General features: G+C 47.4%; 1 protein-coding gene across 2 annotated transcripts in view; it reads left to right on the forward strand.

Moving 5' to 3' along the window:
- The window catches only part of grid1b (glutamate receptor, ionotropic, delta 1b), a 627414-nt gene that overhangs the window by 542696 nt on the left and 60601 nt on the right, over positions 1–24117 (forward strand). For both annotated transcript variants that reach the window (XM_085467070.1, XM_085467071.1), the window contains exons 9-15: positions 2853–2954; positions 4722–4844; positions 5154–5228; positions 5314–5653; positions 6304–6442; positions 14039–14234; positions 19411–19577. In XM_085467070.1, coding sequence (XP_085323196.1) covers positions 2853–2954; positions 4722–4844; positions 5154–5228; positions 5314–5653; positions 6304–6442; positions 14039–14234; positions 19411–19577 — 1142 coding nt within the window. The remainder of the gene's footprint in view (positions 1–2852; positions 2955–4721; positions 4845–5153; positions 5229–5313; positions 5654–6303; positions 6443–14038; positions 14235–19410; positions 19578–24117) is intronic.

Here is a 24117-nt window from a genome sequence, read left to right on the forward strand (position 1 = left end):
CACGTCGCTGGGTTTGGAAAAAGGTTTGTGGTTAAGACGTAGCATAAAATCCCGGTCAGTTTATATGGATCACGTCTCTTTGCAGTGGAGGGCTCAGCTGGCTGTATTCTGAGTTAAACTGCTGTCCTGCAGCTTTTACGTCACTATTTGCAGATTTTTGAACTTCTGGTTCAGATCTGTGAGGTCCTGGCTGGATGCTGGATGTGATACCTGTATTCCAGACAGATGCCTGCCAGGTTGACTCATTCGGTTGCAGACTGATAGCAGACTGACTTTGTCTCATTGCTGTCTTTCAGTAATGCTTTAACAAACTGTGTCCAAAGTGAATGCTGAATACAGAGGATGAGAACAGCACCTACATATCTGATTTTTAATGATATTTTTCCTGCTTTCCAAAGACGATGCAGCAGCCGTGCAGCTTTCAGCTGCTCGTTACATGTGACTGCAGCACCATCATTAGCAAAGCGGTTGGTTGCAGGCGCTCGTGTCGTGTTGGCAGCGTGTCACCGTGCGACCCCGGCTGGATGTTTACAGCTCCACGCATGACAAACCGCGCCGCGTGTTTAGCTCAACAACGCTAATTAAAACGTCCTGTCAGAGGTTAGCGAGCATGCTAACGTTAACCACCGTCTAACATTAGACACTGCACGGCTCATCGCTCCGGCTTCTAAGCACTGACCTGTTTTTTCCTTCCATAGATTTCTTTCCCTATTTATTATGATCCTGCATGAAGCTGCTCGTGAACTGATTTGTGTAATTGTGCAACACAATGAGCGTGCACTCATCACGGAGCTGCAGTGAAGCTCTGTTTCCTTCACAAGAAGCAAAACTGCTCAGCGTGTGCAAACTGAAGTGGAAGAGAATCAAACCTTCAGCCTCCACCATCCCACCTGATCGATAAATCTGTGTGTGTGTGTGTCTTCAATAACAAACAGAAACTCACACACCGCCTCCCTGCACAGGAAGGACAACACAAGGCTGCTTTTGTCTGTTTGTGTGTTTCCATGGTGACTGAAACAACTGAAAAAGGCACGGACGAACGCAGAGAGCTAAATGGACGGGGAGGCTCTAATGGCGAACATTTATTTTAAGCAAAGAGCTAAAAATCAAAGTGAAAAACGCGCCTGCTCTGACTGAGGGAGGTTCTCGATCCTCGGTCTGCTCTGAAAATCTGTCCCCAGAAGTCAGAGCGAGTCCTTCACAGAGATGTTTGTGTCAGACAATCAGATTCAACATGGAAGGAAAACTCAGATTTTTAAGGTTAAACTCTAGAGACTAGGGCTGGGCCATATCATACCGTTCACAGTAACACCGGTGTAATGTTGGGCAAAGATAAGAAAATGAAATATGGCGATAGAATATGGGTAAAACGCGCATGCGCAGTGCCTTTGTTTACATACGCACATGGCGGCGACGGAGAATGAGAAGAGTGAAAGTGGATCGTTGAGTGAAACAGATGAACCAGAACTGGTTTGTAAAAATGCTGCAGCTTCACTGGTGTGGAACTGGTTTAGCTTTCGTCCATCAGACACACAACAAAGCACTATTTCTGGTAGCGCATGCTAGCGGGCCGTCGTTATTACCGTGTTGTTTGGAAAATACGGCGCACTTAAAATCAATCCTTTGATTTGTCTGAAAGTCGACAGAGCCCCTTATAATCCCGTGTGCCTTATGTCTGAACTCTGGTTGTGTTTACTGACCTCGAAACGAGTTTATGTGCACGGCGCTGGAAAATCTGTCAGATGTTTCAGTACGACTTTGCTAAGCTTAATCTGAAGCTCTTATGAAAGACTTCATTTCAAACTTGTGTTGGATAAGTAAGGAAGTGCAGTATTTGTACAGATATGAATACTTTGTGCCCGGCTCGTCTCTCACTGACTAACTGATTGGTAACTATGCCAATAAAATACAACATAGACTCTTGTCTTATTAATGAATTCATGTATTTATTTTGATTTGACCAAAAGAAAGATCAGTAACTGTCTGACCTGCTTGGTTTTTAAGTTTTTAAAAGGATGGAGCCGCCTCCTCAGACTGTACTCAGTCATCAATAATGTGAACCTCTCTCTGCTGTGGCTCTGAGTCGTGTTCAGCTGCTTCCTGCATGGACAGGTGAGTTTGCACCTGTGAGTGAGGAGTGTCTTTATCGGCTGATTTTTCATGAAATCATGAAATAATAAAATCTGAATTCTGACTTTGTCGCCTGTTTGTGACCCGTCAGTGAATCTGTCAGTTTTTATATTTTTTAAATTTACTCAAAAGAAGGGGTTGCTGTAATTAGATTACTTTATGCAGGCATAGAGAATTACATTGAAGCTATTATGGGATGCTCGTATTAACGCACTTCATTTTCATTGTTAAGCTTCAAAGGGGAGAATCTGTAAGAGGACTTCATTTAAGTGAGCCGTGATGTGTGAGTGTGCTCGATGAACTCGTGATGCTCTCTGAGAGGCTGTTTGGGCCTCTGAGAGCGCTGCTGGAGCTGGCGGGAGGTTTTTAGGGGGGCTGTGGACCTAATTAGGTCAGGTTGGTTTTGTGTGTGGCTGGAAATGTGCACAATGAAGCCACACCGGAGTGGTTTTCTGGCAGGCTCTTATTTTGATTCATTTAATACATTTTTTGGCCTCATTGTCTCCGTCTGATTCGCAGCGGCGTGCTCTGAAACCTGATGAGGCCGAGGAGTAAATGGTAAAATTGCAGCCTGTGAGCCGGGCAGCATGATTCCACCGCGCTTTGTTCCCCGGGAGGGCTGCTCGCACGCGGACACACGAACCGATCGCATCTCAGTGTGCTGCGGCTGATGTCTCCACTGTACATTGTTTGTTTACAGTCTGTCTCCTGTTGCCCCACAGCTCGCCACGTGGGACTCGGTTCACGGCCTGAACGGCAGCCTGAAGGAGAGCCGGATAGAGAACGGCATGCAGGGAGTCACGGTCAAAGTGGTCACGTTGCTGGTAAGTGGACGCTATCGTGGACACAATCAGTCGATCCATCTTCCTGTAAGAAAGGAGAGCACAAGCTGACCAGAAAACACGAGGTCAAAGGTCAAGACTTTTCATTTCCTCATAGTCTTCTTATTGTAAGCAAAGGGGTGGTCCTTTGTGATCATTAGAAAGAAGCAGGTTTAAGGGTCCCGGTGACAGCAGAGTAATCGGGGTAATCAGAGTAATCAGAGTAATCGGGGTAATCAGAGTAATCAGAGTAATCGGGGTAATCAGAGTAATCGGGGTAATCAGGGTAATCGGGGTAATCAGGGTAATCGGAGTAATCGGGGTAATCAGGGTAATCAGAGTAATCGGGTATTTCAGACGTCCCTTCCTTCAGCAGTGTTTGGTGTCCTCGGTCAGATGAGATTTGTTGGAATCCGAGGTTTGGTGCTCGGATGCCTTGTGCATGATAAAGATCTGCAGTAGCTGAATATCTCTTGTTAGCATTCACTGATGCTCCCTGCAGCTCCAAGAGCGTGCGATCCAGAGGAGGGCGGGCGCTGCATGGCGAGTAAATCAACAGCATAAACAGTGAAGCATCGCAGCGCCGTGTTTACATCCGTGCTGCTTGCGTTACGATGGATAGATCCACTCCAGGGTTGTTGTACTTGTTGTTATTATTACAGCATTTTCAGTTCAGTCCTTTAAGCGTCGGTTCAACTGCGTCTCAAAAATATCAGCACAAAATAAACCCCAGAGAATCCACAGAAAGCTCTCAGCCAATAGAAGAACTGCTTTGTACGTTTTTAGGTTTGGTGTTTGATCAGCTTCGAGTCTCCGCGCTCGCTCGTGTTTCTCGGTCTAAGCAGCTCCTCAGGTCGCTGTGATTAGAAACACCAGCAGCAGCTTCCTCCAGCACTTCCTCTCGTGCCGGCACAGCGGCGTGGAGACGCAGGTGTAACCGAGCGAGACTAATACCTTTACCCTGCCATTCATCCACTGCAGCTGCAACACTTCAGGTCTCACGCTGCCAGAAACCTGCCCTCAACACTTTAACCACCAAACTCGGCACCCGTGCTTCTCTACGGAGAAACACAGCATGTGCCTCTGTGAACCTTCTTTATCCCGAGCACGCTGTTGTTTTAGGCTCTGCTCAGAGTCAAAGCGAGCCTCTCAGCGTGGCCTGTGGGAACAGCCCCCGCAGTCCCTGATTATTAAACATGGAGGTTTGTGTCATTCAGAAGATGAGGAGACGACGCCTTTCTGGGAATAACTGTAGATTGTGACCTGCCCTGTATTAGCATCATAGCTAAACGTGCAGTTATACTACCTGTGAACACGTCCTCTCCTGCAGACACCTGGTGCAGCCTAAAAAACAACCAAGTGAATCCAGATGATTCTGTTTAATATCTGAGATCGAACGGCTGAAAAGCTTTGAACAGAAAGACAAACGTTGTCTTGTTGCAGCACATTAAAGGCAGCGTCACATCGCCCTGTTGTGGATATTCAGTCTGGGCTTGCAAAGCAGATTTTCTCTTTAGTGCAGCTGGAGCCGAGTAAAGTTCAGCTTTGGGGTATTTTTGCATTTTTTAGGTCCATTTCTAAGATGCATGAAATGAAACTTTCAGCTAGTCAAACTCAGCTGGAGAGTTTTCACCGTTTGTGCGCTCTCCTTCTAAAGGCTGACAAAAGTTGATCTCGCTCTTTGTTTCTCGGTGTTTTTGCTCGGAGCTGCAGTTTGTTGAACGCGCAGCATCGCTCGGCCCTTTTCTTCACTGCTCTTTCTCACTGCAGGAGGATCCTTTTGTCATGGTGGCGGAGAACATCCTCGGGCAGCCGAAGAGATATAAAGGCTTCTCCATCGACGTCCTGGACGCCCTCGCCAAGATCCTGGGCTTCAAATACGAGATCTACCAGGTGGGGCTGACCAGCAGTCCGTCATTTGGTTTGAGCACTAACTCAGCTTCACCTCAGCTCCAATCTCACCATTTAAAATACCGTTTAATTTCATTTATTCAGCACCAAATCACAACAACAGTCGCCTCAAGGAGCTTCACTGATTATAATCTCCAACTTTCCTGTTATCTCAAAGATTCTTGACAGAGCAGCTGTCAAACAGCTGGCAGATCATCTGCAGAGGAGAGGCTTTTGTTTTCGGGCCGATATAAACGAGCTTCTGAGACGTTGGAATAAACTCGCTGATTTTCTTCTTCTCCTTCCTCTCAGGTAGCGGACAGTAAATATGGAAGTCGGCTTCCCAACGGCTCGTGGAACGGCATGATTGGCGATCTAATCAACAAGGTAGGGCCTGCACCACCTTTCTGTTCTCTTACACTCGGTCACTTTGGAGCGTGAACAAAAACCCTTCCTCTCCCTCGCCCTGCAGAGAGCGGACCTGGCGGTGTCCGCCATCACCATCACGCCAGAACGGGAGAACGTGGTCGATTTCAGCAAGCGCTACCTGGACTACAGCGTCGGCATCCTGCTCCGAAAGCCCGAAGAGAAGATCAACATCTTCTCACTGTTCGCGCCCTTCGACCTCGCCGTCTGGGCCTGCATCGCCGCCGCAATCCCCGTGGTGGGAGTGCTCATATTCCTCCTCAACAGACTGCAGGCGCTGCGCTCCTCGTCCCAGAATGCACCTCCCGGTCAGCCGGCTAACGGAGCGGGGTCGGGCACCCTGCACAGCGCCATCTGGATCGTTTACGGAGCGTTCGTGCAGCAAGGTGAGCGAAAGGTGACATCGAGAGGAACACTGTTAGGGATGATTCGGAGCAGGCAGGCGTTCCCGTGTTCCAATTTTCCTCTTTCAGGAATTTGAGCAGTCATCATGCTTGACTGTGACTTTGTCCTCAGTGTTTTAAATGTCATGACTTTCCAAAAAGTTCTCTGTGAACACTTTCCAAGAATTCTGTAACAGAAAAAACTTCCTCTCGCTCCAAAATCTGTTGTTTCTGAGCGTCACCTCTGCCCCTGAAATGTCCTCAGTGTGGACGTAAAACAGTGCACACACACACACACACACACACACACACACACGCTTTCCCTGCAGATGCATCCAGCTGCATCTATTATGGGCTGGCAGGTTGCCTGGGAAACCTTTTAGGCCTAACAGTGTGTGATTAGATGCAGCCTCTCGGCTCGCTGTGATGAAGCACCGCTCTCACCTGCCGGTTGGATCAGGTGGCAGGCGGGCTCCTGGTTGCCGAGAGCAACTGAGAGGTCGCAGGTCTGACGCCCACTCCAGCTCGTGGGCACAAACACTTGCATGATTTAAAAATGGGCACTCGACACTCGAAAATCCCGACGTCTGAATAACGACCTGTGTGTGTGTGTGTGTGTGTGTGTGTGTGTGTGTGTGTGTGTGTGTGCGCAGGTGGGGACGGTGTGGTGGGATCGGTCGCTCTGAGGATCGTCATGGGCAGCTGGTGGCTCTTCACGCTCATAGTTTGTTCATCGTACACCGCCAACCTGGCGGCGTACCTCACCGTGTCACGCATGGATCACGCTATACGGTGAGGTTCACACACACACACACACTCGCCCTGACATGAACAGCTTGCTGTGCGTGTTTGTCTGCAGCTCCGGACTTTGTAAACATACATCTTTCATTCGCACGCTCCGAGCAGACACACACAGCATCCTGCCACAGCGATGGGTTTCTTCCATCAGCCAATCACACGCTCTGCCACAATCTGCACTTCCTGTCGGGGTCGGTGACGCTGACCTGCTTCTAAAGCTCCGCGAGCTCAGACATCAGGGACGGAAGAACTGACCTGAGCTATAGGGGTGCAACGATATTCGTATCGATATTGAAGCGTTCGATACAGTGCTTTCGGTTCGGTACGCATATGTATCGAACAATACAACATTTGTAATTTATTTTATCAACTTTCCTTCTGACGATGCTGTCTGTGTTGAGAGCTCAGTGAATCTGCGTTCGACTACTCCGCCTAGGCTGCACTGTCGAGCGCAGATCCACTGAGCGCTCAACACAGACAGCATAGTCAGAAGGAAGAGCGCAGGGCAAGCTAGCGAGACAGAAGTTAAGCTCTCCTTGCAACATGGACCTCCCCCACTCTCAGATCTGGCGTTTGGAATTATTTTGGTTTTCATGTGACGTATGACCCTGAAGGTAAGCGAGTCATGGACTAAAGTAAAACAGTATGTTGGATGTGCCATGCAATGCTCAATTACATGGGTGGGAACTAGTGTGTTAGTGCAGTTAGCTCGTTAACATGTTGGTCGTCTAGCCCCATGCACGGGGCGATCGGCGGTAGCTCGTTAACGGAGATTTGCCATGTTGTGGCGTTAAGGTCATTTCAACGAGATTAACCTGAAAGCACTAGTGGGAACACAACGAATATGACTGCACATTTACTCCGACATCATCCTAGTGCAAAGACAAAAACAACAAGCATGCTACTAACTTTAGCCGAGTCATTTAGACAGCTGTTAGCACATGATTCTCCTTATGCTGCTGAGAATATAGCCCAGAAGAAGCGGATAGTATAGCTTTTATTTTGGAAAGAGCCATTTCTCTGTAATAAACTCTCTTTTCCAAAGATGAGTGATTCCTCAATCAGATACAGGGCTTGCAATATCGCTAGCCCGACGTCCCGGAGCTAGCGATCTTTCCAGTCGGGCTACCAAAATCTATCTCTGCCCTGCCCGTCGGGCTATTGTAGGAAAAATATATGTCAATGCTTTTGCATTCTTTCAGAAATGTAGCTGGGTAATTATGTCATTGGCATCGGTGAGCCACTGTCAATATGTGATATATTGAAGTCGCGTTTGAATTTGCGCTTGTTTTTTGCTTTCACTTTGCAATCGTGCGAACTGTGTATAGAGAGCGACAGCACTGATCTGTGAGTGATGATAATTTGCGCACCAATTCCTCTGACATCGTCTTATTAATCGTTAGCTTACTATGCAAACATGACAAGTGAAATCTCCCGCAGCTTAAACATGTGAGAGGTTGATCCGCAGAGAATCGCTGAGCTTATGTGAGTGCGTGTAAAAGCATTTCAGTTCTGCTGAGCCAAATAAGACAGGTCAGGGTGAAGAAGTGACAGCCAAAGAAAAGCTTACCACAAAACGGAGAAGTTATGACAAATCAGACTATAAGGCAAAAAGAAAGTGCAGCTTTATGGTTTCATGGACAAAAGAATTTCTGTGGCTGCAATATGATGAGCTAAATAACCAGGGCTGCACATAAGTGGTCCACAGGTGCGCATTCGCTGTCAAAATAAAAAACACGCACAAGGGTTAGGGTTAAATTTAAAAACTGTACTTTTGAGTTAAAATATATATTTATAATTTTAATAAATGACAAATTAAAAAGGCATGAACATTTTTTGTATCGAAAAAATATCGAACCGTGACACCAAAGTATCGAACCGAACCGAACCGTGAATTTTGTGTATCGTTGCACCCCTACTGAGCTAATATTGTAAACAATGAAACAATCCTGGTGGACGGCACGCTGGCTCAGAGGTTCGAGCTCTTCCTCGGAGAAACATGCTAATGCCCGACACACGCGATCAAGAGTTTCCCTTCCCGAAACATGACTGTACAAAAGATTTTCATCAACACTTTGGATCTTGATGTTTTTCATCTCCACCAGTGACGTTATGTGAATTTTTTCGTTGTCTGGTTGTTAGCAGGATTGTTCCAAGCGTTCTGAGCAGATTACAGCCAGATGTTAGCAGAGGTGGAGCCAATCCAGATCCAGGAAACAAACTCCAACTCAAACACAAGTTTCTGGGTCTCACGCAAAAATGAAACTATAACTAAAACCCAAACTGTAGAAAGCGACACATGAGAGCAGAAAGTTCTGTGTGTCCGGTTCTCCGACACACAGCAGCACTTTGTCGGGATCAGTGCTCAGACGATAAATAGGGAGCAAGGACTCTGCAGCTGGAGGAAGTTCACTCAGTCTTTATGATCTCAGAGGTCAGGCTGAGCTCTGTCCAGTAAGAGTACATTTATAGGGTTCAGGGTTTTAGAGACTTGCAGCTGCAGCTGTTCCTGCAACGGTACGTCCTGATTCAGAGTATCAGACACTGTCCACACCACTGCTTTACTGCACAGGACAGAAGCCTCCCATCCAAAGCTAACATCTGCGGGATTATGACTGAACGCCTCTAAATCAGAATCCTGCCTCGACGCAGGGACATCGTAGCGCTGTGGATCTGCTCGTATTGATTGATTGCTGGGTCGGGGATTCGTGCGTTGCAGAACAACTAATTGCTGCAATCTTTTGAAAGTTAGTGAGCAACTGTGGTTCTTGAGCTACAGCAGTCAGAAGGTCGGTGGTTCAATGCCCATCTACTGCAGTCTGCATGCTGCGTCCATCGGAGCGTGAGTGCATGCACGATGTTAGACGAGGCCGTTATGGGCTCGTGCGTGATTGGTTGAAGAAGGCACACCAATAACATCTCTTAAAGAGACGCCTGACTCGGCTGAACGTGGCCGCCGCTCCTCTGCAGCACCGTGTTAATTGCTCGGCCGACCTCGGGAGCTTCCCCCGCCGATTCTTAACCTTAAGGAGGGAACTAAAGAAACTGATTTACATCAGTGCTGTGGGAGGCTGGAGACGGGCTGCTCATCCTCTCTGATTTAACAAACCCCGAGAGAGGAGGGTGTGAAGGTGCAGCTGATCTGCAGATGGATCGAGAGGCTCGCCTGCGCTGCTGAAACGGCTCTCGGCTTGAATATTTCTTCATGAAGGAGCCACGCTGCAGCGGCTGAGTTCAAGTATTTAATGCACTGCAAAAAAAAGCCCGTCTAACCAGCGCCGGCTGCCTCGCCGCTTCAGTCTTTTTCACATTTAACACTCTCGCTGTTGACGAAGAACGCGCTGACCTCGTGGCGAGGAGCGCTGGCGGATCTTGCAACTCGTCCAAAAGCCGAGGAGAGGGAAAGTTTGGAGATGTTGAAAGTTCACGTGTGATTTGCATAAATACTTAAATCCTCAGCACTAAAAAAAATACTCAGTTTGGTTTGTGAAGTGTGTTACGCAAGAAATGCAACGATAGCTGCGGACTCCTCTGGGCGAACACGGGAGCTCGAGCTGATCCAGTAACTCGTCCGTCACGTTCACCAAATATGAGGCAGGAAATTAAAAAAAGGCTGTTTAGAAGAAACCTCAACAGGAAACCGCAGTAAAAGGTTCAAAGCATGAAGGAGACCACTGACTCTCACGGGTCAGTTTGGAAACCCACTGGAGTCTGAGCATTGTCTTCAGCTCATCCGGGACCAGGTCTTGGTCCTGAGCCGCCTCCTCCAGCGTGTCCTTAGTCTGCTCTGAGGCCACGCCCCTAATGATGCCAACTTTAGGCTTTAATACAGTTTAAACAGGTGAGTCATGGAAAAAATTAACCACAGAGAACAAAACAGACTCAGGGCTGGAGTGAGCCTCCAGTGGACATTCGAGGAACTGCAGTTTGTGGCATCTCTGGCACTTTCTCCGCTGCAGAGTTCAGCACACACTGCTTGTGATCTGTGAAGAAAACAAACATCAAAAATACAGAAATAAACTGTCCTGAGTTCACAGAGCATCACCAAAATTCACTGAAGTCTTTGTTTCATGACCAAAAGGAACCAAGCTGCTCTGAGTGATAACAACGATTTCCACCTCCTCAAACTTCTGCTCGGCCTCTTTAACCTTTCTGAGAACTTTTGCACAGCTCAATAAATTTCCTGCAGACATCTAATGAGCAGCTTTTAAGCTGGACAGATAAAGCTGACCCCCTTCATCGCAGCGAACCGACTGACGGTAATTTAATGTTCCAGGCGAGCAGGGCTCACCGTGACTCATGTTGTTTGAACAAACAGGCAAACACGAACCCGTCACAGGGTCAGAAACTCTCGTTTCCAGAAACAACCTGGAAAAACAAGAAGAGTCGCAAAAGTGGGAAATATTTGACTTTGATTCAGACGTTTTTCTGCAAATGTGCAGAGATGGGATCGGTCAGCGACGGCTTATAGATCAGGAGTGTGTCCGCTTACAGGAGCCGCACACTCAGAAGAAATCCGCCCGCCTGAGCAGACACGGCGTGTTGAACAGTCTGCGCCTGAGTTTGATCCTCCAGGATATTTCACCTCGTTCGCTTCACAATTCAGATTTAAATTTAAATAAAATTGGAGTTCATAAAGAGAAGCCTGGAGCAGCTCTTCATATTCAAAAGTACAACTTTCCTCATGTTGTAAATACTTTTTAGTATCAGGGTGTGTCAGAGTGTGATGAACCCCAACTCGCAGACCGGCCGCTAAGTCAACGACTTCACCGCCCAGGTCGTTCAGCTCCCTGGATCAGCACCCCGACCCGGAGGGCTCAGGCTGAGAATCACGACCTTTTTCTCTGACTGGAGTCAGGTATGAGGCCTCCACTCGGGCTCTTTGTACCGCAGTGATAATGTGTTTTTTTCTCACTGAAACCCAAAAACACTCGAGTGCTGAAGCGTGAGCGGTGTCAACGGCGTTGGCGAGTGTTTGCCTCCCACCCAGCGCCGCAGGCATCAGATCAAAAGCAATATTTCATTTTTCTCTCTTTTTTTGTTGTCGTCTTCACCTCGATAAAACCCGAGTGGTCCGACATCAAAGTCCGGAGCCTCTTTTTATATCGTCACCGGCCATCATCGCGCCTCTGTGTGCGGCTCTGCCCAGGTTTCAGGTTCAAAGACCCAACTGCTCCGAGCCCTTGTTGTTCAGCAGCTCCGTTTCCCTTTAGAGCGTTCGGCATCCGGAGTGGCCATTAATGCTGCTCTGCATTCACGGCCGAACAACACAATCAGAGGTGGACGAGCTCGATCGGAGCCAATCAGATCAGAACAGCGATTAGCTGCTGGAGCGAGGCGGCGATCACACGGGGGTCCGTGCTGCCACGGCTACTGAAGATGAAACACTAATCAGGATGTCTGAAGGCTTTGCAGGAGGACTGCGGGGTGTTCACAGTGGCCGACCTTCACTTTGCATCCGGAGATCAATCCTGAAAGTCCAAAATTCAGGTTTAACTCACAGCCAGTCCTGCCTGAAATCATTGTTTAGAGAGCTGTTGTTGTGATTTGGTGCTGCATAAATAAAATTGAAGCAAATTTTTGTGTTGAGCTCAACAATCTACTTTAAATTGCTCACAATAAGAGCATTTCATTTAAGTCAGATTGTGTGTTAAAAACAAAAACGTATTAAATCAGCCACGGAGGAGCCAGCATGAGGTTACATTTAAAGAATATGAACGAACATGACACATTCAAGCAGAAAGTGACAAATGTCAGATTTACAGTAACATTTTGGGCGTCCGGACCAAAGCTGCAGACGAGGGAAGGATGTTTCTCAGATTTCAAGTGGAAGTGAAACTCCCGCCCACTTGTACATAAAATAAGAAGGTGTAAATACAGGACATAACTTCAGCTCCACAGGTCAGAATTCACCTTTTACACCGGCTGGGTGACACACTGACCCCTCGCTGAAGAGGCCGGCACTTTAACCGAGCGCACTCGTCAGACTGCGGTTTCCTGTCGGTTCGTTTAAAACAACGCTCTTTGGTCTGAAGTGGTCTCAGATCCCAGCCTGCAGGGAGGAGCGGGGGTCCCAGCAATGACCCACACTGACCTCTGTTTATTCCACACATTACTGTTTAAACATAATTACAGAACCAACACGATGGAATCAATCGCAGCAGGAACAAAGAAGCGCGAGGCCTTGTTGGCGCGAGACGACTCCTCCAGAGAACAAAACACATCGATTCACAGACTTTAACAAAGCAAAAACAGACAAATTAGTGTGTGACTGCATCTGAGCAGAAAGTGTGTTTAAAGTATTTTTAGCCTGGCGGGGAACCTCCGAACACTCGTCTGCCATCGAGCTGTTTCAGTTTGGACCACATTAGGTTAGCTGCAGCACCTTCAGACCGAGCCTCCCTTTGAAGTCTTATGATGGAAACATTAGTAAACCGACTGGCTTACAGCAGGTATGTCAAACATAAGGCCCAGGGGCTGGAATCAGCCGTGCAAAGACTCCAGTTTGGCCCACTGGGTGGCTCTGGAAAACGTTTTCATGTTTCACAATATTTCGACAGAAAAAATAAATACAAACATAAAGTAATTACCAAGTGAAGCAGAAACTACAAAGGTCCCAACCTGATGCAAACCAGTGATATGACATCAGGGACATGTTTGGGCTCCATACTGTCATACTACCTCCTCCATGTTTGGTAGATGATGTGGTAAACTTCAGATCCTGAGATTTTCTGTCTTTCTCTGTGCCTTTCTCGTCCCATCATTCTGGTGATCTTGGTTCCACCTGTCTGGACCTGGGCTGCTTCTCTCAGATGTCTTCGTGTTCCTCATTGTAAACTCTGTATTTCCATTTGTAAGGACTCTGAACTCTTTGAGAGTGTGTTTGACTTGGTGAAGGTTTAGTTCAGAGGATCCTGTGGTCTTTTAGGTCTTTCTTTTAGGTCTTTAGGCCTCCTTCACTTGCAACAACATCTCTTTGGACCTCATCCTGAAGTTTAGCGTTCCATTTGAATTCTTTGTCATAGGTTTGCTGATGCAGATTTAAAATTGTCTTTGTGTTCCCGTTGAACTATGTGGAGCTCTGTTTGTACTTTCTTATTAAAATGACAGAAACTGCGAGCCGCTCAAACACCTGAAGGCGATGGAAGAACGAATCAGCTCTTCTCGCGGTGTCCTTGATTACAACCAGTCTCCCACCTCTTCAGTGTCCACAGGCTCCACGTCTCCACAAACCTGTAAAACACTGAAATCAGTTCACCGTCACACCAGGCGTCTGGAGACATCCATACACTTCCAGTTAATTTGTCACACTGTAGAAAGAAAACACAGAGACAGACTTTAGAAAGGTATGAAGAGATGAGCATAAGCAAACAATATAATGACATGACAACATGTGAATGATTATGATCGGTAATTACTTTGGACTCTCCGACTGCTGTATGACTGAGGTCACGGCTGCAAACTGGACGTGTGCACTGAGCCTCAGATGGCCCTACACGAGCCTCCTCCAGTCTAATGTCCTTCACCTGTGCTTCACCTCTTACCTTCACCTAGTTTGTTTTTAACAACCCTTCCATTTCTGTCCTCCAGGTCTTTCCAGGACCTGGCGAGGCAGATCGACGTGGACTACGGCACTGTGAGGGACTCGGCGGTCTACGACTACTTCAGGAACAAAGGCACCAACCCTCTGGAGCAGGACAGCACCTACTCAGAGCTGTGGAGGACCATCAGCAAGAACAACGGCATGGATTACTCCGTGTCCAGCCCGTCAGAGGGAATACGCAAGGTACCGCAGAGGTGCTGGTGTGTGATTGTAATTAGAGATGGCACGATACCACTTTTTTATGTCCGATACCGATACCGATATCATAAATTTGGATATCTGCCGATACCGATATGAATCCGATATAGTGTTTTTTAATCAACAAAACTGTTTTTTAAAATATCTTGCTGCATTTTGCAAGTCTGCAAGTTCATACTCAAGTTTAAAACAACAACTACACTAAAGCTATTCTGTTATACCTGTATACAAAAAAAATATTTCATAGTTCAGCAATACTGATCAATCTAATAAACTTAAACCTACACCATCCTCCCTATTCTGGTATTTTAAAGAGTACTTAGCGTAAATATTAAGCAACCTAACTAATAGGGTTCCAACTCCCAGCAACAACAAAAATAAATAAATAAAAAATAGGGAACCACCCCTCACGCGCCACCTCATGATGCTTAATCGACGTAATCAACCTTAATTTGATGCAGTGTGAAAAAAAATGCACAGAAATCAATTATTTTTCAAGAAATATTAAATAGATTCAACATCTTTCTTCAACAAAATTGCAGACTGCACAGATGGTACCTTCCCAAAGGAAAAAGTACTATAGCTTACTAGGGTATATATATTAGACTTAATAGTCACTATATACAGTAATTGACTTCTATTCATTTTACATCAAATTAAAACTTTGTGTGTCAGATAATTATTTATTAAAAGCTAGACATTTTAAATGAGAATAAGAAAGAAAAGTATGTCTTTGTGCCCCCTTTTCCCAGTTAATGCCCTATCGGTCCCCCTGGCTAAACTTTGCTAGATCCGCCCCTGCACAGTTACCAGCGTCAGCTACCTAGAAAAAGATCCTCGAGTAGAAAGTAATATTAAATACATTCTAACAACAGCTGATCAAGCTTAAACGTGCTGCTGTTGTTCAGCCGCTGGTTTCCTCTTTCTGGTGCAAAGTGGGCCAAAAGCAAACAAGAGACACGGACTCGCGACAGAAAAGCCGATCAGCTGATCATTTAAGCAGTTTCACGATTGAAGTAGCAGCCGGAGAGCGAGAGGCAGTCGCTCGTTAAGCTTAACGCAGGAATGCTTTACAAACATTCAGAGATGGACTTACACACTTGCTTTACTTCTCTCGGGGATAACTTTGTCGGAGATGAAATGCGGGGTTGCTAGCGAAGCTCCAAATGCTATCCAGACCACCGACAGGTCCCGCATGCCACAGCCGCTCTATCACGTGATGCATACTGCTCTGACATGCTAACGTTCTGAGGTGAGTTACGGCGTGTTGCAAGTTTTGTGAGGTGCTTTCGTGATATTTAATGGATCGGATTACATTTTTTTATTTTTCTCCGATATCCGATCCAGTCATTTAGGTCAGTATCGGACCGATACCGATACGTAATATCGGATCGGTCCATCTCTAATTGTAATAGAGTAAAATCATCAGCTTTGGTTCTAACATCCATGGTTTGGCCTGCAGATGCAGCAAAAATAAATATCTCATAAATCACTGACGTGCAGTGGAAGCATGCAGAGTTAGTGGGAGAGCAGGGGTCAAACACCAGCGGCCTCCAATGAAAACCCAGATCAAATGTCCGAGTCAGCTGAGAACAGCTGTGTTCAACACTGGCTTGCTGTAGTAGTTACAATATTCACCTGACATGTGAAATCTTGAGCCTGGGAGGAAACACAAACCTGGATAACCTGAAGTGTATCCTGTAAAAATCCTTATCCAGCCAGACAGGTGGGTCTGTGGGAAATAAGGGGGCGTTCCTGTTACGTTTGCCTCTTTGATGGACAGGTCCATAGTGCCACGGGCAGCTGTAGCTGCTAACTGGACCAAATGTCCCCGGTTTCTCTGGGAGACCAGATCCAGATGGTCCCAGCATCCTACCCCACCTGTTTTAACTCAAGCTGAAAGCGCCTCTCTTTGCTGAGTGTCCAAAGAGGCCACAGATCGGATGAAGGGATTACAAAGTGGGCTGTGCTCGTGTCACATGTGCTTGGTGTGATGCTTGTTATGGACAAATAACAGACCAACACTCAGCTTCAGATCTGACAGGCTGTTCCTCCCAGTCACAGCCCTGCAGGTCTCACTGCAGGACAGTGGAGTCTCTTAATAGGACACTCTCCCCTCAGGGGCCCGAGGAAGGCCGAGTGCTCCGACCTGTTGTTTGGTAGAAGCACAAATGGCAGTCGGGGTCCGTCCCTCGAGCAGAGGTGATACACGTATACTCACATCTGCACTTCTCATCAGGGGCAACTTCAGATTGGAGGGGTCCGCGTCCTCTCCAGAGCGCAGTCCCAACCTCCAGGTAAAAGTAACAGGAAGTCGTGCTCAAAGTTTCCCCCTTTCTAATGAAGGGCTGAGCAGCTGAACTCTTTCATGCTATTTCCCCTTTTTTGCAGTAAACCCTGCAGCACTCGTTCCTCCAAGAACACCATTTGTGTGTTATATTGATGCACGCATATCAATAATGGTGAAAACAGAAGCACACGCTCCTCCTGCGTTATTCCCAGCAGGCCGCATGCAAAGACACTCCTCTGTTTACCCATTACTTAATTTCAACAGCAGTTTCACAATATCCCAATTAGTGTGTGTGTGTGTGTGTGTGTGTGTGTGTGTGTGTGTGTGTGTTTCTCTGCTCTACACTGTTGTGCTCATAGATCTCCCAAAAAGCCGATGACAAATTAGCGTCAAAGACAAATCGTCTCCGAGCGCATCCATTATTCAGCCATTTGCATGATAAACATCCCCACAGATTCTTTGACGGTTTCTCCCCACAGTCACACACACACACACACACACACACACACACACACACACACACACACACACACACACACTCTCTAACCAGTTTTATTGCTATTGTCGACTGCTTCCTCCCACACGCTGCTTGAGACTCACATCCAGAAGCTGCAGTCACAGGACTTTTAGGCACCAGTGCAAACTGTAAGACGACCTCATACATGACTCTTCATAACCAGGACGTCCTCAGCTTTGATCAGTGTCGACTCCGAAGCTTTCCATGAACTGAGGTGACCGCAGGGACTGAATGATCTGGAGCGCTTTTGGCTCCCATCCAGTCCCCGTTTGTCAAATCCTGGATCTGAGCTGGAAAAACAAACGAACGTTTTTCCTGTCAAACTGAGTTGTCTTTGACATTTCTCATAGATAAACTACAGAAATGGGAACAAATGATGTGGTTTGTAAATAAGCAGCTAAGAGCCTAAAGACATATAAAGCTGGTTCTTTGCCAAACTGTTATGTGCAGACACAGCGCTCGCTTTGCTGGGATGTCTGCACCAGCGTGAGCCGAGTGTTTGTGCTGCAATATGAACTCTAATCATCTTAAATCTTAGATTGAATGAAACTCAAACATTTCTCATGAATAAAAACTGATGACAGATATAAAACTACAGTAACTGTGACGTGAATGAATTTCCACGTTCAAATTCTTCATGTTGTTCACACCGTAGAGCGAAAGCTTTGTACTGCAGGTATCTTTGTACAAATCAGAAAACCGTGTCTGACGAGGAAGAATCGTTCGATGAGTCGGGCTCCGAATAACAACTAGAAACACCTGGAGTGTCGACGGGACGAACTCTGACTAAAACCGAGAATAGTAAAAGACTGATTAATCTGAAATATTATGTTTAAATACATGTTTTCAGTAACTCGTGTATATTTTGGGACGTTGGGGACGAACATGTCATGAGCGCCTCAGCCTAACTGAAGAAACAGCTCTAGGCTCTGATGTTTAAACTACGAGAGCGATCGAGGAGGAAGTCGACTTTTTGGCACAAGTTTGAAATTCTCATTTGCATTTAAATGCATCAGATCTCAGTGACATCGTGTTATTTCTGGCCAATCTCAGCCCTGCTTTCGCCACAGCTCGGTGAGAGGGCGGGGATTGGCTAAGACGAAGCAGTAAGCTTTGTAAGTTTCTGGCCTCTGCAGGATTATCAGGCTGGAAAAATAAACCCTGGAATATTTTGTATGCATTGTGCAGCGTGATTCCTGTAAGTCAGCCTGGAGACTGAACCTTCCTGTAAAAGTTACTGATGGATGGATGAGAGTCTTCAGATAAATCCTGACGTCACTTCCCAGCATTCGCTGTCCCGCTGGCTGAATGCAGACGAGCTGTGAGCTCTTCTCGGGGTTGTGAGAGCAGGTCGGGGGTCTGTCTGTGCTTGGTGCCCTGATTCGTCCTCCTTTGATTCAGAGGAATGTCTCCTCTGCTGTCCCTGTGTCCTCTCCTAGCGTAGCACGGTGCACATCCTCATCTCCTCAGAGAGAGAGAAGCCCCTCCCTCCCTCCCTCCCCGCTCTCTTTAAATAAGAGGACGGAGCTAACAGCAGCACCTGCGCGCAGCAGATCATCAGACAGACGTGACGTCGTCATTAGTTTGTAACAGCGGGGAGGATCTGAGAAAGAGGAGCGCGCACAGTTTTCAGTTATAGTGAACAGGTTGAAGGAGGCAGATGCAGCAGATCTGCTGACACAGTGAAAAAAACACCGACAACCTCATCCACTTCACCCCACCTGCTGCTGCTCCCGTATCTGTGTTACTGTCATCTCCTCACCCGGCCGGGAGGAGCACACCAGCCTGACTAACACTCCTGCAGGTATTTAGCATCACAAAGAGACTTAGACACATTTACAGAGCGCAGCTGCAGCTGCACGAGGTTATTTATAGAGATGTATGCATGCAGGGGAGGAAATCACACTGCAGGATTTATAAGCTAATTTGTTTCGGTGTCAACATTTCAAAGTGAAGAAAACAAATGCAAACATAAAAAATGTATTCAAGACAGAATATATCCAAGAAAAAGTCTGTAAGCGTGGATATCTGAGGCACTATCAAATATTTATGACTGTGCAGTCGTGACACCAGCCGACAGCGACGTTAATAAATACCCATGGCGCCGCGTGCATTTCCACACGTGACACGGTCACTGTGGAACTGAATCAGGATCTGAGGGTAAATACGGTCGGTGTTCTTGTGCACAGTGTCGGGTCAGCTGCAGACTTCAGGTTTAGCTCTGCTCTGGATGAAGCCGCCGGAGAAAAGTCTGAATCCAGTAACAGCGGAGGCATTTGAGAGTCGCTGATGATGACGAATAAGAAACCATCAAATAACCATGTCCCCCCCCCCCCCCCCATCTGTGTCTGCAGGCAAAGAAGGGTCCCTACGCCTTCCTCTGGGACATGGCGGTGCTGGAGTACGTGGCCCTGACGGATGACGACTGCACCGTCACCGTGTCGGGAAGCAGCATGAGCAGTAAAGGCTACGGCATCGCCATGCAGCACGGCAGCCCCTACAGAGACCTCTTCTCACAGAAGTAAGTGAGCTCGTGTTGCGGAGGAGGGAAACCTCCTTATTCCCAAACTGCACCTGTAAAGCTGAACTTTACCTGGCAGGAGTCAGGGTGGAGTCGGCAGGAGTCAGGGTGGAGTCGGCTGGAGTCAGGGTGGAGTCAGGGTGGAGGTGGCAGGAGTCAGGGTGGAGTCAGGGTGGAGGTGGCAGGAGTCAGGGTGGAGGTGGTAGGAGTCAGGGTGGAGTCAGGGTGGAGGTGGCAGGAGTCAGGGTGGAGGTGGCAGGAGTCAGGGTGGAGGTGGTAGGAGTCAGGGTGGAGTCAGGGGGGAGGTGGCAGGAGTCAGGTTGGAGTCAGGGTGGAGGTGGCAGGAGTCAGGGTGGAGTCAGGGTGGAGGTGGCAGGAGTCAGGGTGGAGGTGGTAGGAGTCAGGGTGGAGTCAGGGGGGAGGTGGCAGGAGTCAGGTTGGAGTCAGGGTGGAGGTGGCAGGAGTCAGGGTGGAGTCAGGGTGGAGGTGGCAGGAGTCAGGGTGGAGGTGGTAGGAGTCAGGATGGAGGTGGCAGGAGTCAGGGTGGAGGTGGCAGGAATCAGGGTGGGGTCAGGATGGAGTCAGGGTGGAGGTGGCAGGAGTCAGGGTGGAGTCAGGGTGGAGGTGGCAGGAGTCAGGGTGGAGTCAGGGTGGAGGTGGCAGGAGTCAGGGTGGAGTCAGGGTGGAGTCCGGGTGGAGGTGGCAGGAGTCAGGGTGGAGGTGGTAGGAGTCAGGGTGGAGTCAGGGTGGAGGTGGCAGGAATCAGGGTGGAGGTGGCAGGAGTCAGGGTGGAGGTGGTAGGAGTCAGGGTGGAGGTGGCAGGAGGCAGGGTGGAGTCAGGGTGGAGGTGGCAGGAGTCAGGGTGGGGTCAGGGTGGAGTCAGGGTGGAGGTGGCAAGAGTCAGGGTGGAGTCAGGTTGGAGGTGGCAGGAGTCAGGGTGGGGTCAGGGTGGAGTCAGGGTGGAGGTGGCAGGAGTCAGGGTGGAGGTGGTAGGAGTCAGGGTGGAGTCAGGGTGGAGGTGGCAGGAGTCAGGGTGGAGGTGGCAGGAGTCAGGGTGGAGTCAGGGTGGAGTCAGGGTGGAGGTGGCAGGAGTCAGGATGGAGGTGGTAGGAGTCAGAGTGGAGTCAGGGTGGAGGTGGCAGGAGTCAGGGTGGAGGTGGTAGGAGTCAGGGTGGAGGTAGTAGGAGTCACGTGGAGTCAGAGTGGAGGTGGCAGGAGTCAGGGTGGAGGTGGCAGGAGTCAGGGTGGAGGTGGTAGGAGTCAGGGTGGAGTCAGGGTGGAGGTGGCAGGAGTCAGGGTGGAGGTGGTAGGAGTCAGGGTGGAGTCAGGGTGGAGGTGGCAGGAGTCAGGGTGGAGGTGGTAGGAGTCAGGGTGGAGGTGGTAGGAGTCACGTGGAGTCAGAGTGGAGGTGGCAGGAGTCAGGGTGGAGTCAGGGTGGAGTCAGGGTGGAGGTGGTAGGAGTCAGGGTGGAGTCAGGGTGGAGGTGGCAGGAGTCAGGGTGGAGTCAGGGTGGAGGTGGCAGGAGTCCGGGTGGAGGTGGCAGCAGTCAGGGTGGAGTCCGGGTGGAGGTGGCAGGAGTCAGGGTGGAGGTGGTAGGAGTCAGGGTGGAGGTAGTAGGAGTCACGTGGAGTCAGAGTGGAGGTGGCAGGAGTCAGGGTGGAGGTGGCAGGAGTCAGGGTGGCAGGAGTCAGGGTGGAGTCAGGGTGGAGGTGGCAGAAGTCAGGGTGGAGGTGGTAGGAGTCAGGGTGGAGGTAGTAGGAGTCACGTGGAGTCAGAGTGGAGGTGGCAGGAGTCAGGGTGGAGGTAGTAGGAGTCACGTGGAGTCAGAGTGGAGGTGGCAGGAGTCAGGGTGGAGGTGGCAGGAGTCCGGGTGGAGGTGCGTACCAGAGGAGTTGGACTTACAGAACGTGCACTCAGCTTGTTCCTTTAATGGTGTAAAAACATTTAAATCCAGAAACACGCGTTGCAGATCCGATCAGCTGTTCATAGCTATCACATGTCTGCTATTACCTGCCAAGACAGGAAGTGATGTCATTTTCCATGTAGTTTTTCCCCTACAGGGCCTTTCAAAGGTCTCCTGCTGTTTACTGGAGTCGTGTCTGACTTGGTGCCTTTCTGTGTAGTTTCTGGGAGACTCAGAACTCAAACTGCACTGCTGGAAATCGTTTATTTTGATGCTGTTTTTTGTGCAAATCGTGCACAATAATATTTATTTTGTTTTTCCTGTAAATTTCCTGTGCTTGCAAACTATTTTGTGCAACTTTTTTGCCTTTACAGTTTTGAGGGACAACATCTGAAACTTCACAAGTAAAAAAACTAAAAGTATTTTGTAGTTTATTGCACTTTTGTGCAATTTATGTAATTACTATGGACTTAATGCATGCATGTTATTAAAATTTGGGATATAGCTGTTGTATTGACGTATAACAACTTGACATGCTCCCAAAGATGGCACTACAGCAGGTAAAAGTAAAAGAGATCAGCTCTGCAGACTTGGTTCTGTGGTGGGCTTTAAAGGGTTAAAACAGCTCACAGAAGATGTTCAGGCTAATATCTGCCCGAGCAGGCCGAGCCGCAGTGAATGACTGTCGGAGGTGCAGAGTGCAGTCCAGCTGTACAGCGACTGAAACGTGTTTCATTGTGATGTGGAGCGGTCTAATTCCTGCAGTAATGTGTTCCCCGTGTTCAGGTGGGAGCGAATGATCTGATGGGTCTGCTGACATTGTGATAACGTGAGCCTAACGTCAGCTGGATTGATGTTAGCCTATAACCAGCTGTTGTTGTTGCCAGCTGTCCGGACATGTGACATGTGAGCGTCACATGTGACAATATCGGGAGTAAATGAGGAGGAAGAGGATGCTCGGTGGCGTCTCCTTCATATCTTTAATACCAGAGTTTAGATACGCCTCCAGCTTCTCCTTCCACATGTGTGTCTCCAGCCACACAATCAGTCAGAAGGCGGAGTCCAGTCACTGCATTCAAATATGGCGGGGAACATGGCGGCTTCCACAAACAACAAACCTGCTCTGGAGGTTTAATTAGTGTGAATGCTTGAAAAGCATTCACAGTATTGTTATTCGAATCTTTATTATTATTCTATTTAGTGTGAATGCTTGAAAAGCATTCACAGTATTGTTATTCTAATCTTTATTATTATTAGTGTGAATGCTTGAAAAGCATTCACAGTATTGTTGTTGTAATCTTTATTATTATTAGTGTGAATGCTTGAAAAGCATTCACAGTATTGTTCTTCTAATCTTTATTATTATTATTATTATTATTATTATTATATTTTATTCTGTATTCCGTACGTTTTTTGTAATCCTACTCCTTCAAAACCGTTCAACTTAGAAAAACCATTCCAACACCGTTAGATTCCTATTCTTTTGGACAACACTGCTTCCATTTTTCATATTTTTAACATTTATATTTTTAATTTTATTCAACTTTATTCAACAAAAATTTATAATGTATTTCAATGGGGAGACCCTTCAAATCCTCATTCAACTTACTCATTTTTAAACTCTTACTACTTCCACATACATTGACATAGAGCCACCATTCAAACTTTAAAACAAAGACAAGACATTCAACTATTCAACTTGCATTTATCTTTTCAATATCTATTATACTTTTTCTTCAGTTCCAGTTTAAGTTTCATGATGTTTTTTCACCTGTTTCAGAGTTTATAATGGGTGTGTATGGGACGGAATGTTGGGGCTAGAGTGAGACAGCTCAACTGCTAGAGTGAGAGGAGCAAAAAAATTAATCTTAAAATCTTTTTTAAAACTGCTGCTGTGTCCACAGCGTTTGCTCTACAGGTATGATTTTACCCTCAAAACGTAGCCATGGCTGTCCTCTTTCATCCAATGTGTTTACTATTGTACTAGGTGTTATGGTTCTTTCATAAATGTCACCAATGCACAGCCTCCTCCCTCCAACTCTTCCATAGACTCTAATGTTAAAATGGCTCAGAAGGTTCGTTTGAAAATCAGAAGAGCATGGTGTCTTTCCACTGTCACCACGTCCATATAATAAACTCCACAGGCATGAAAACTGAGAATTCGGTAGACTAGAAGCTGCTGTCGCTCACGGTGAAAGAATTTTGTCAATACGACTTGTACTTTTAATTTGGGAACGATTTGTTTCGGCCTGACTTTTCTGTTCATTTTAAGCAGCAAAAGTGAGGCGCATGTCTGTGTCGTGTGTATGGAGCCATTGGGTGCAGTCACTATAGCAACCAGGCTCACACCTGCCTGCTTAACGAGCTCTGCCTGCCACTGTACCAAGATTCATCTTAAACACTTCTCTTTCAACTGCTGCTGTGTCCACAGTGTTACAGCCATCATTTTACCCTCAAAACGTCGCCATCGTTGTTCTTTTTCCAACATCTTGTCTTTCAAAGCTCAGAGATGTAAACTTTTTAAACTGTGTGGATCAAAGTGGAGGGATCACATTTGAGTCATTCAGTGATTCAAAGAATATGACCTTTTAATATTCTTTCAGATGTTTTCTGACTCTAAATGTTCTTTTCTCATTT

This window comes from Copadichromis virginalis, linkage group LG8 (assembly GCF_057382275.1).
Source record: "Copadichromis virginalis isolate Kocher_CV1m ecotype Utaka linkage group LG8, C_Virginalis_male_GT1.1, whole genome shotgun sequence".
NCBI classification, from domain to species: Eukaryota; Metazoa; Chordata; class Actinopteri; order Cichliformes; family Cichlidae; genus Copadichromis; species Copadichromis virginalis.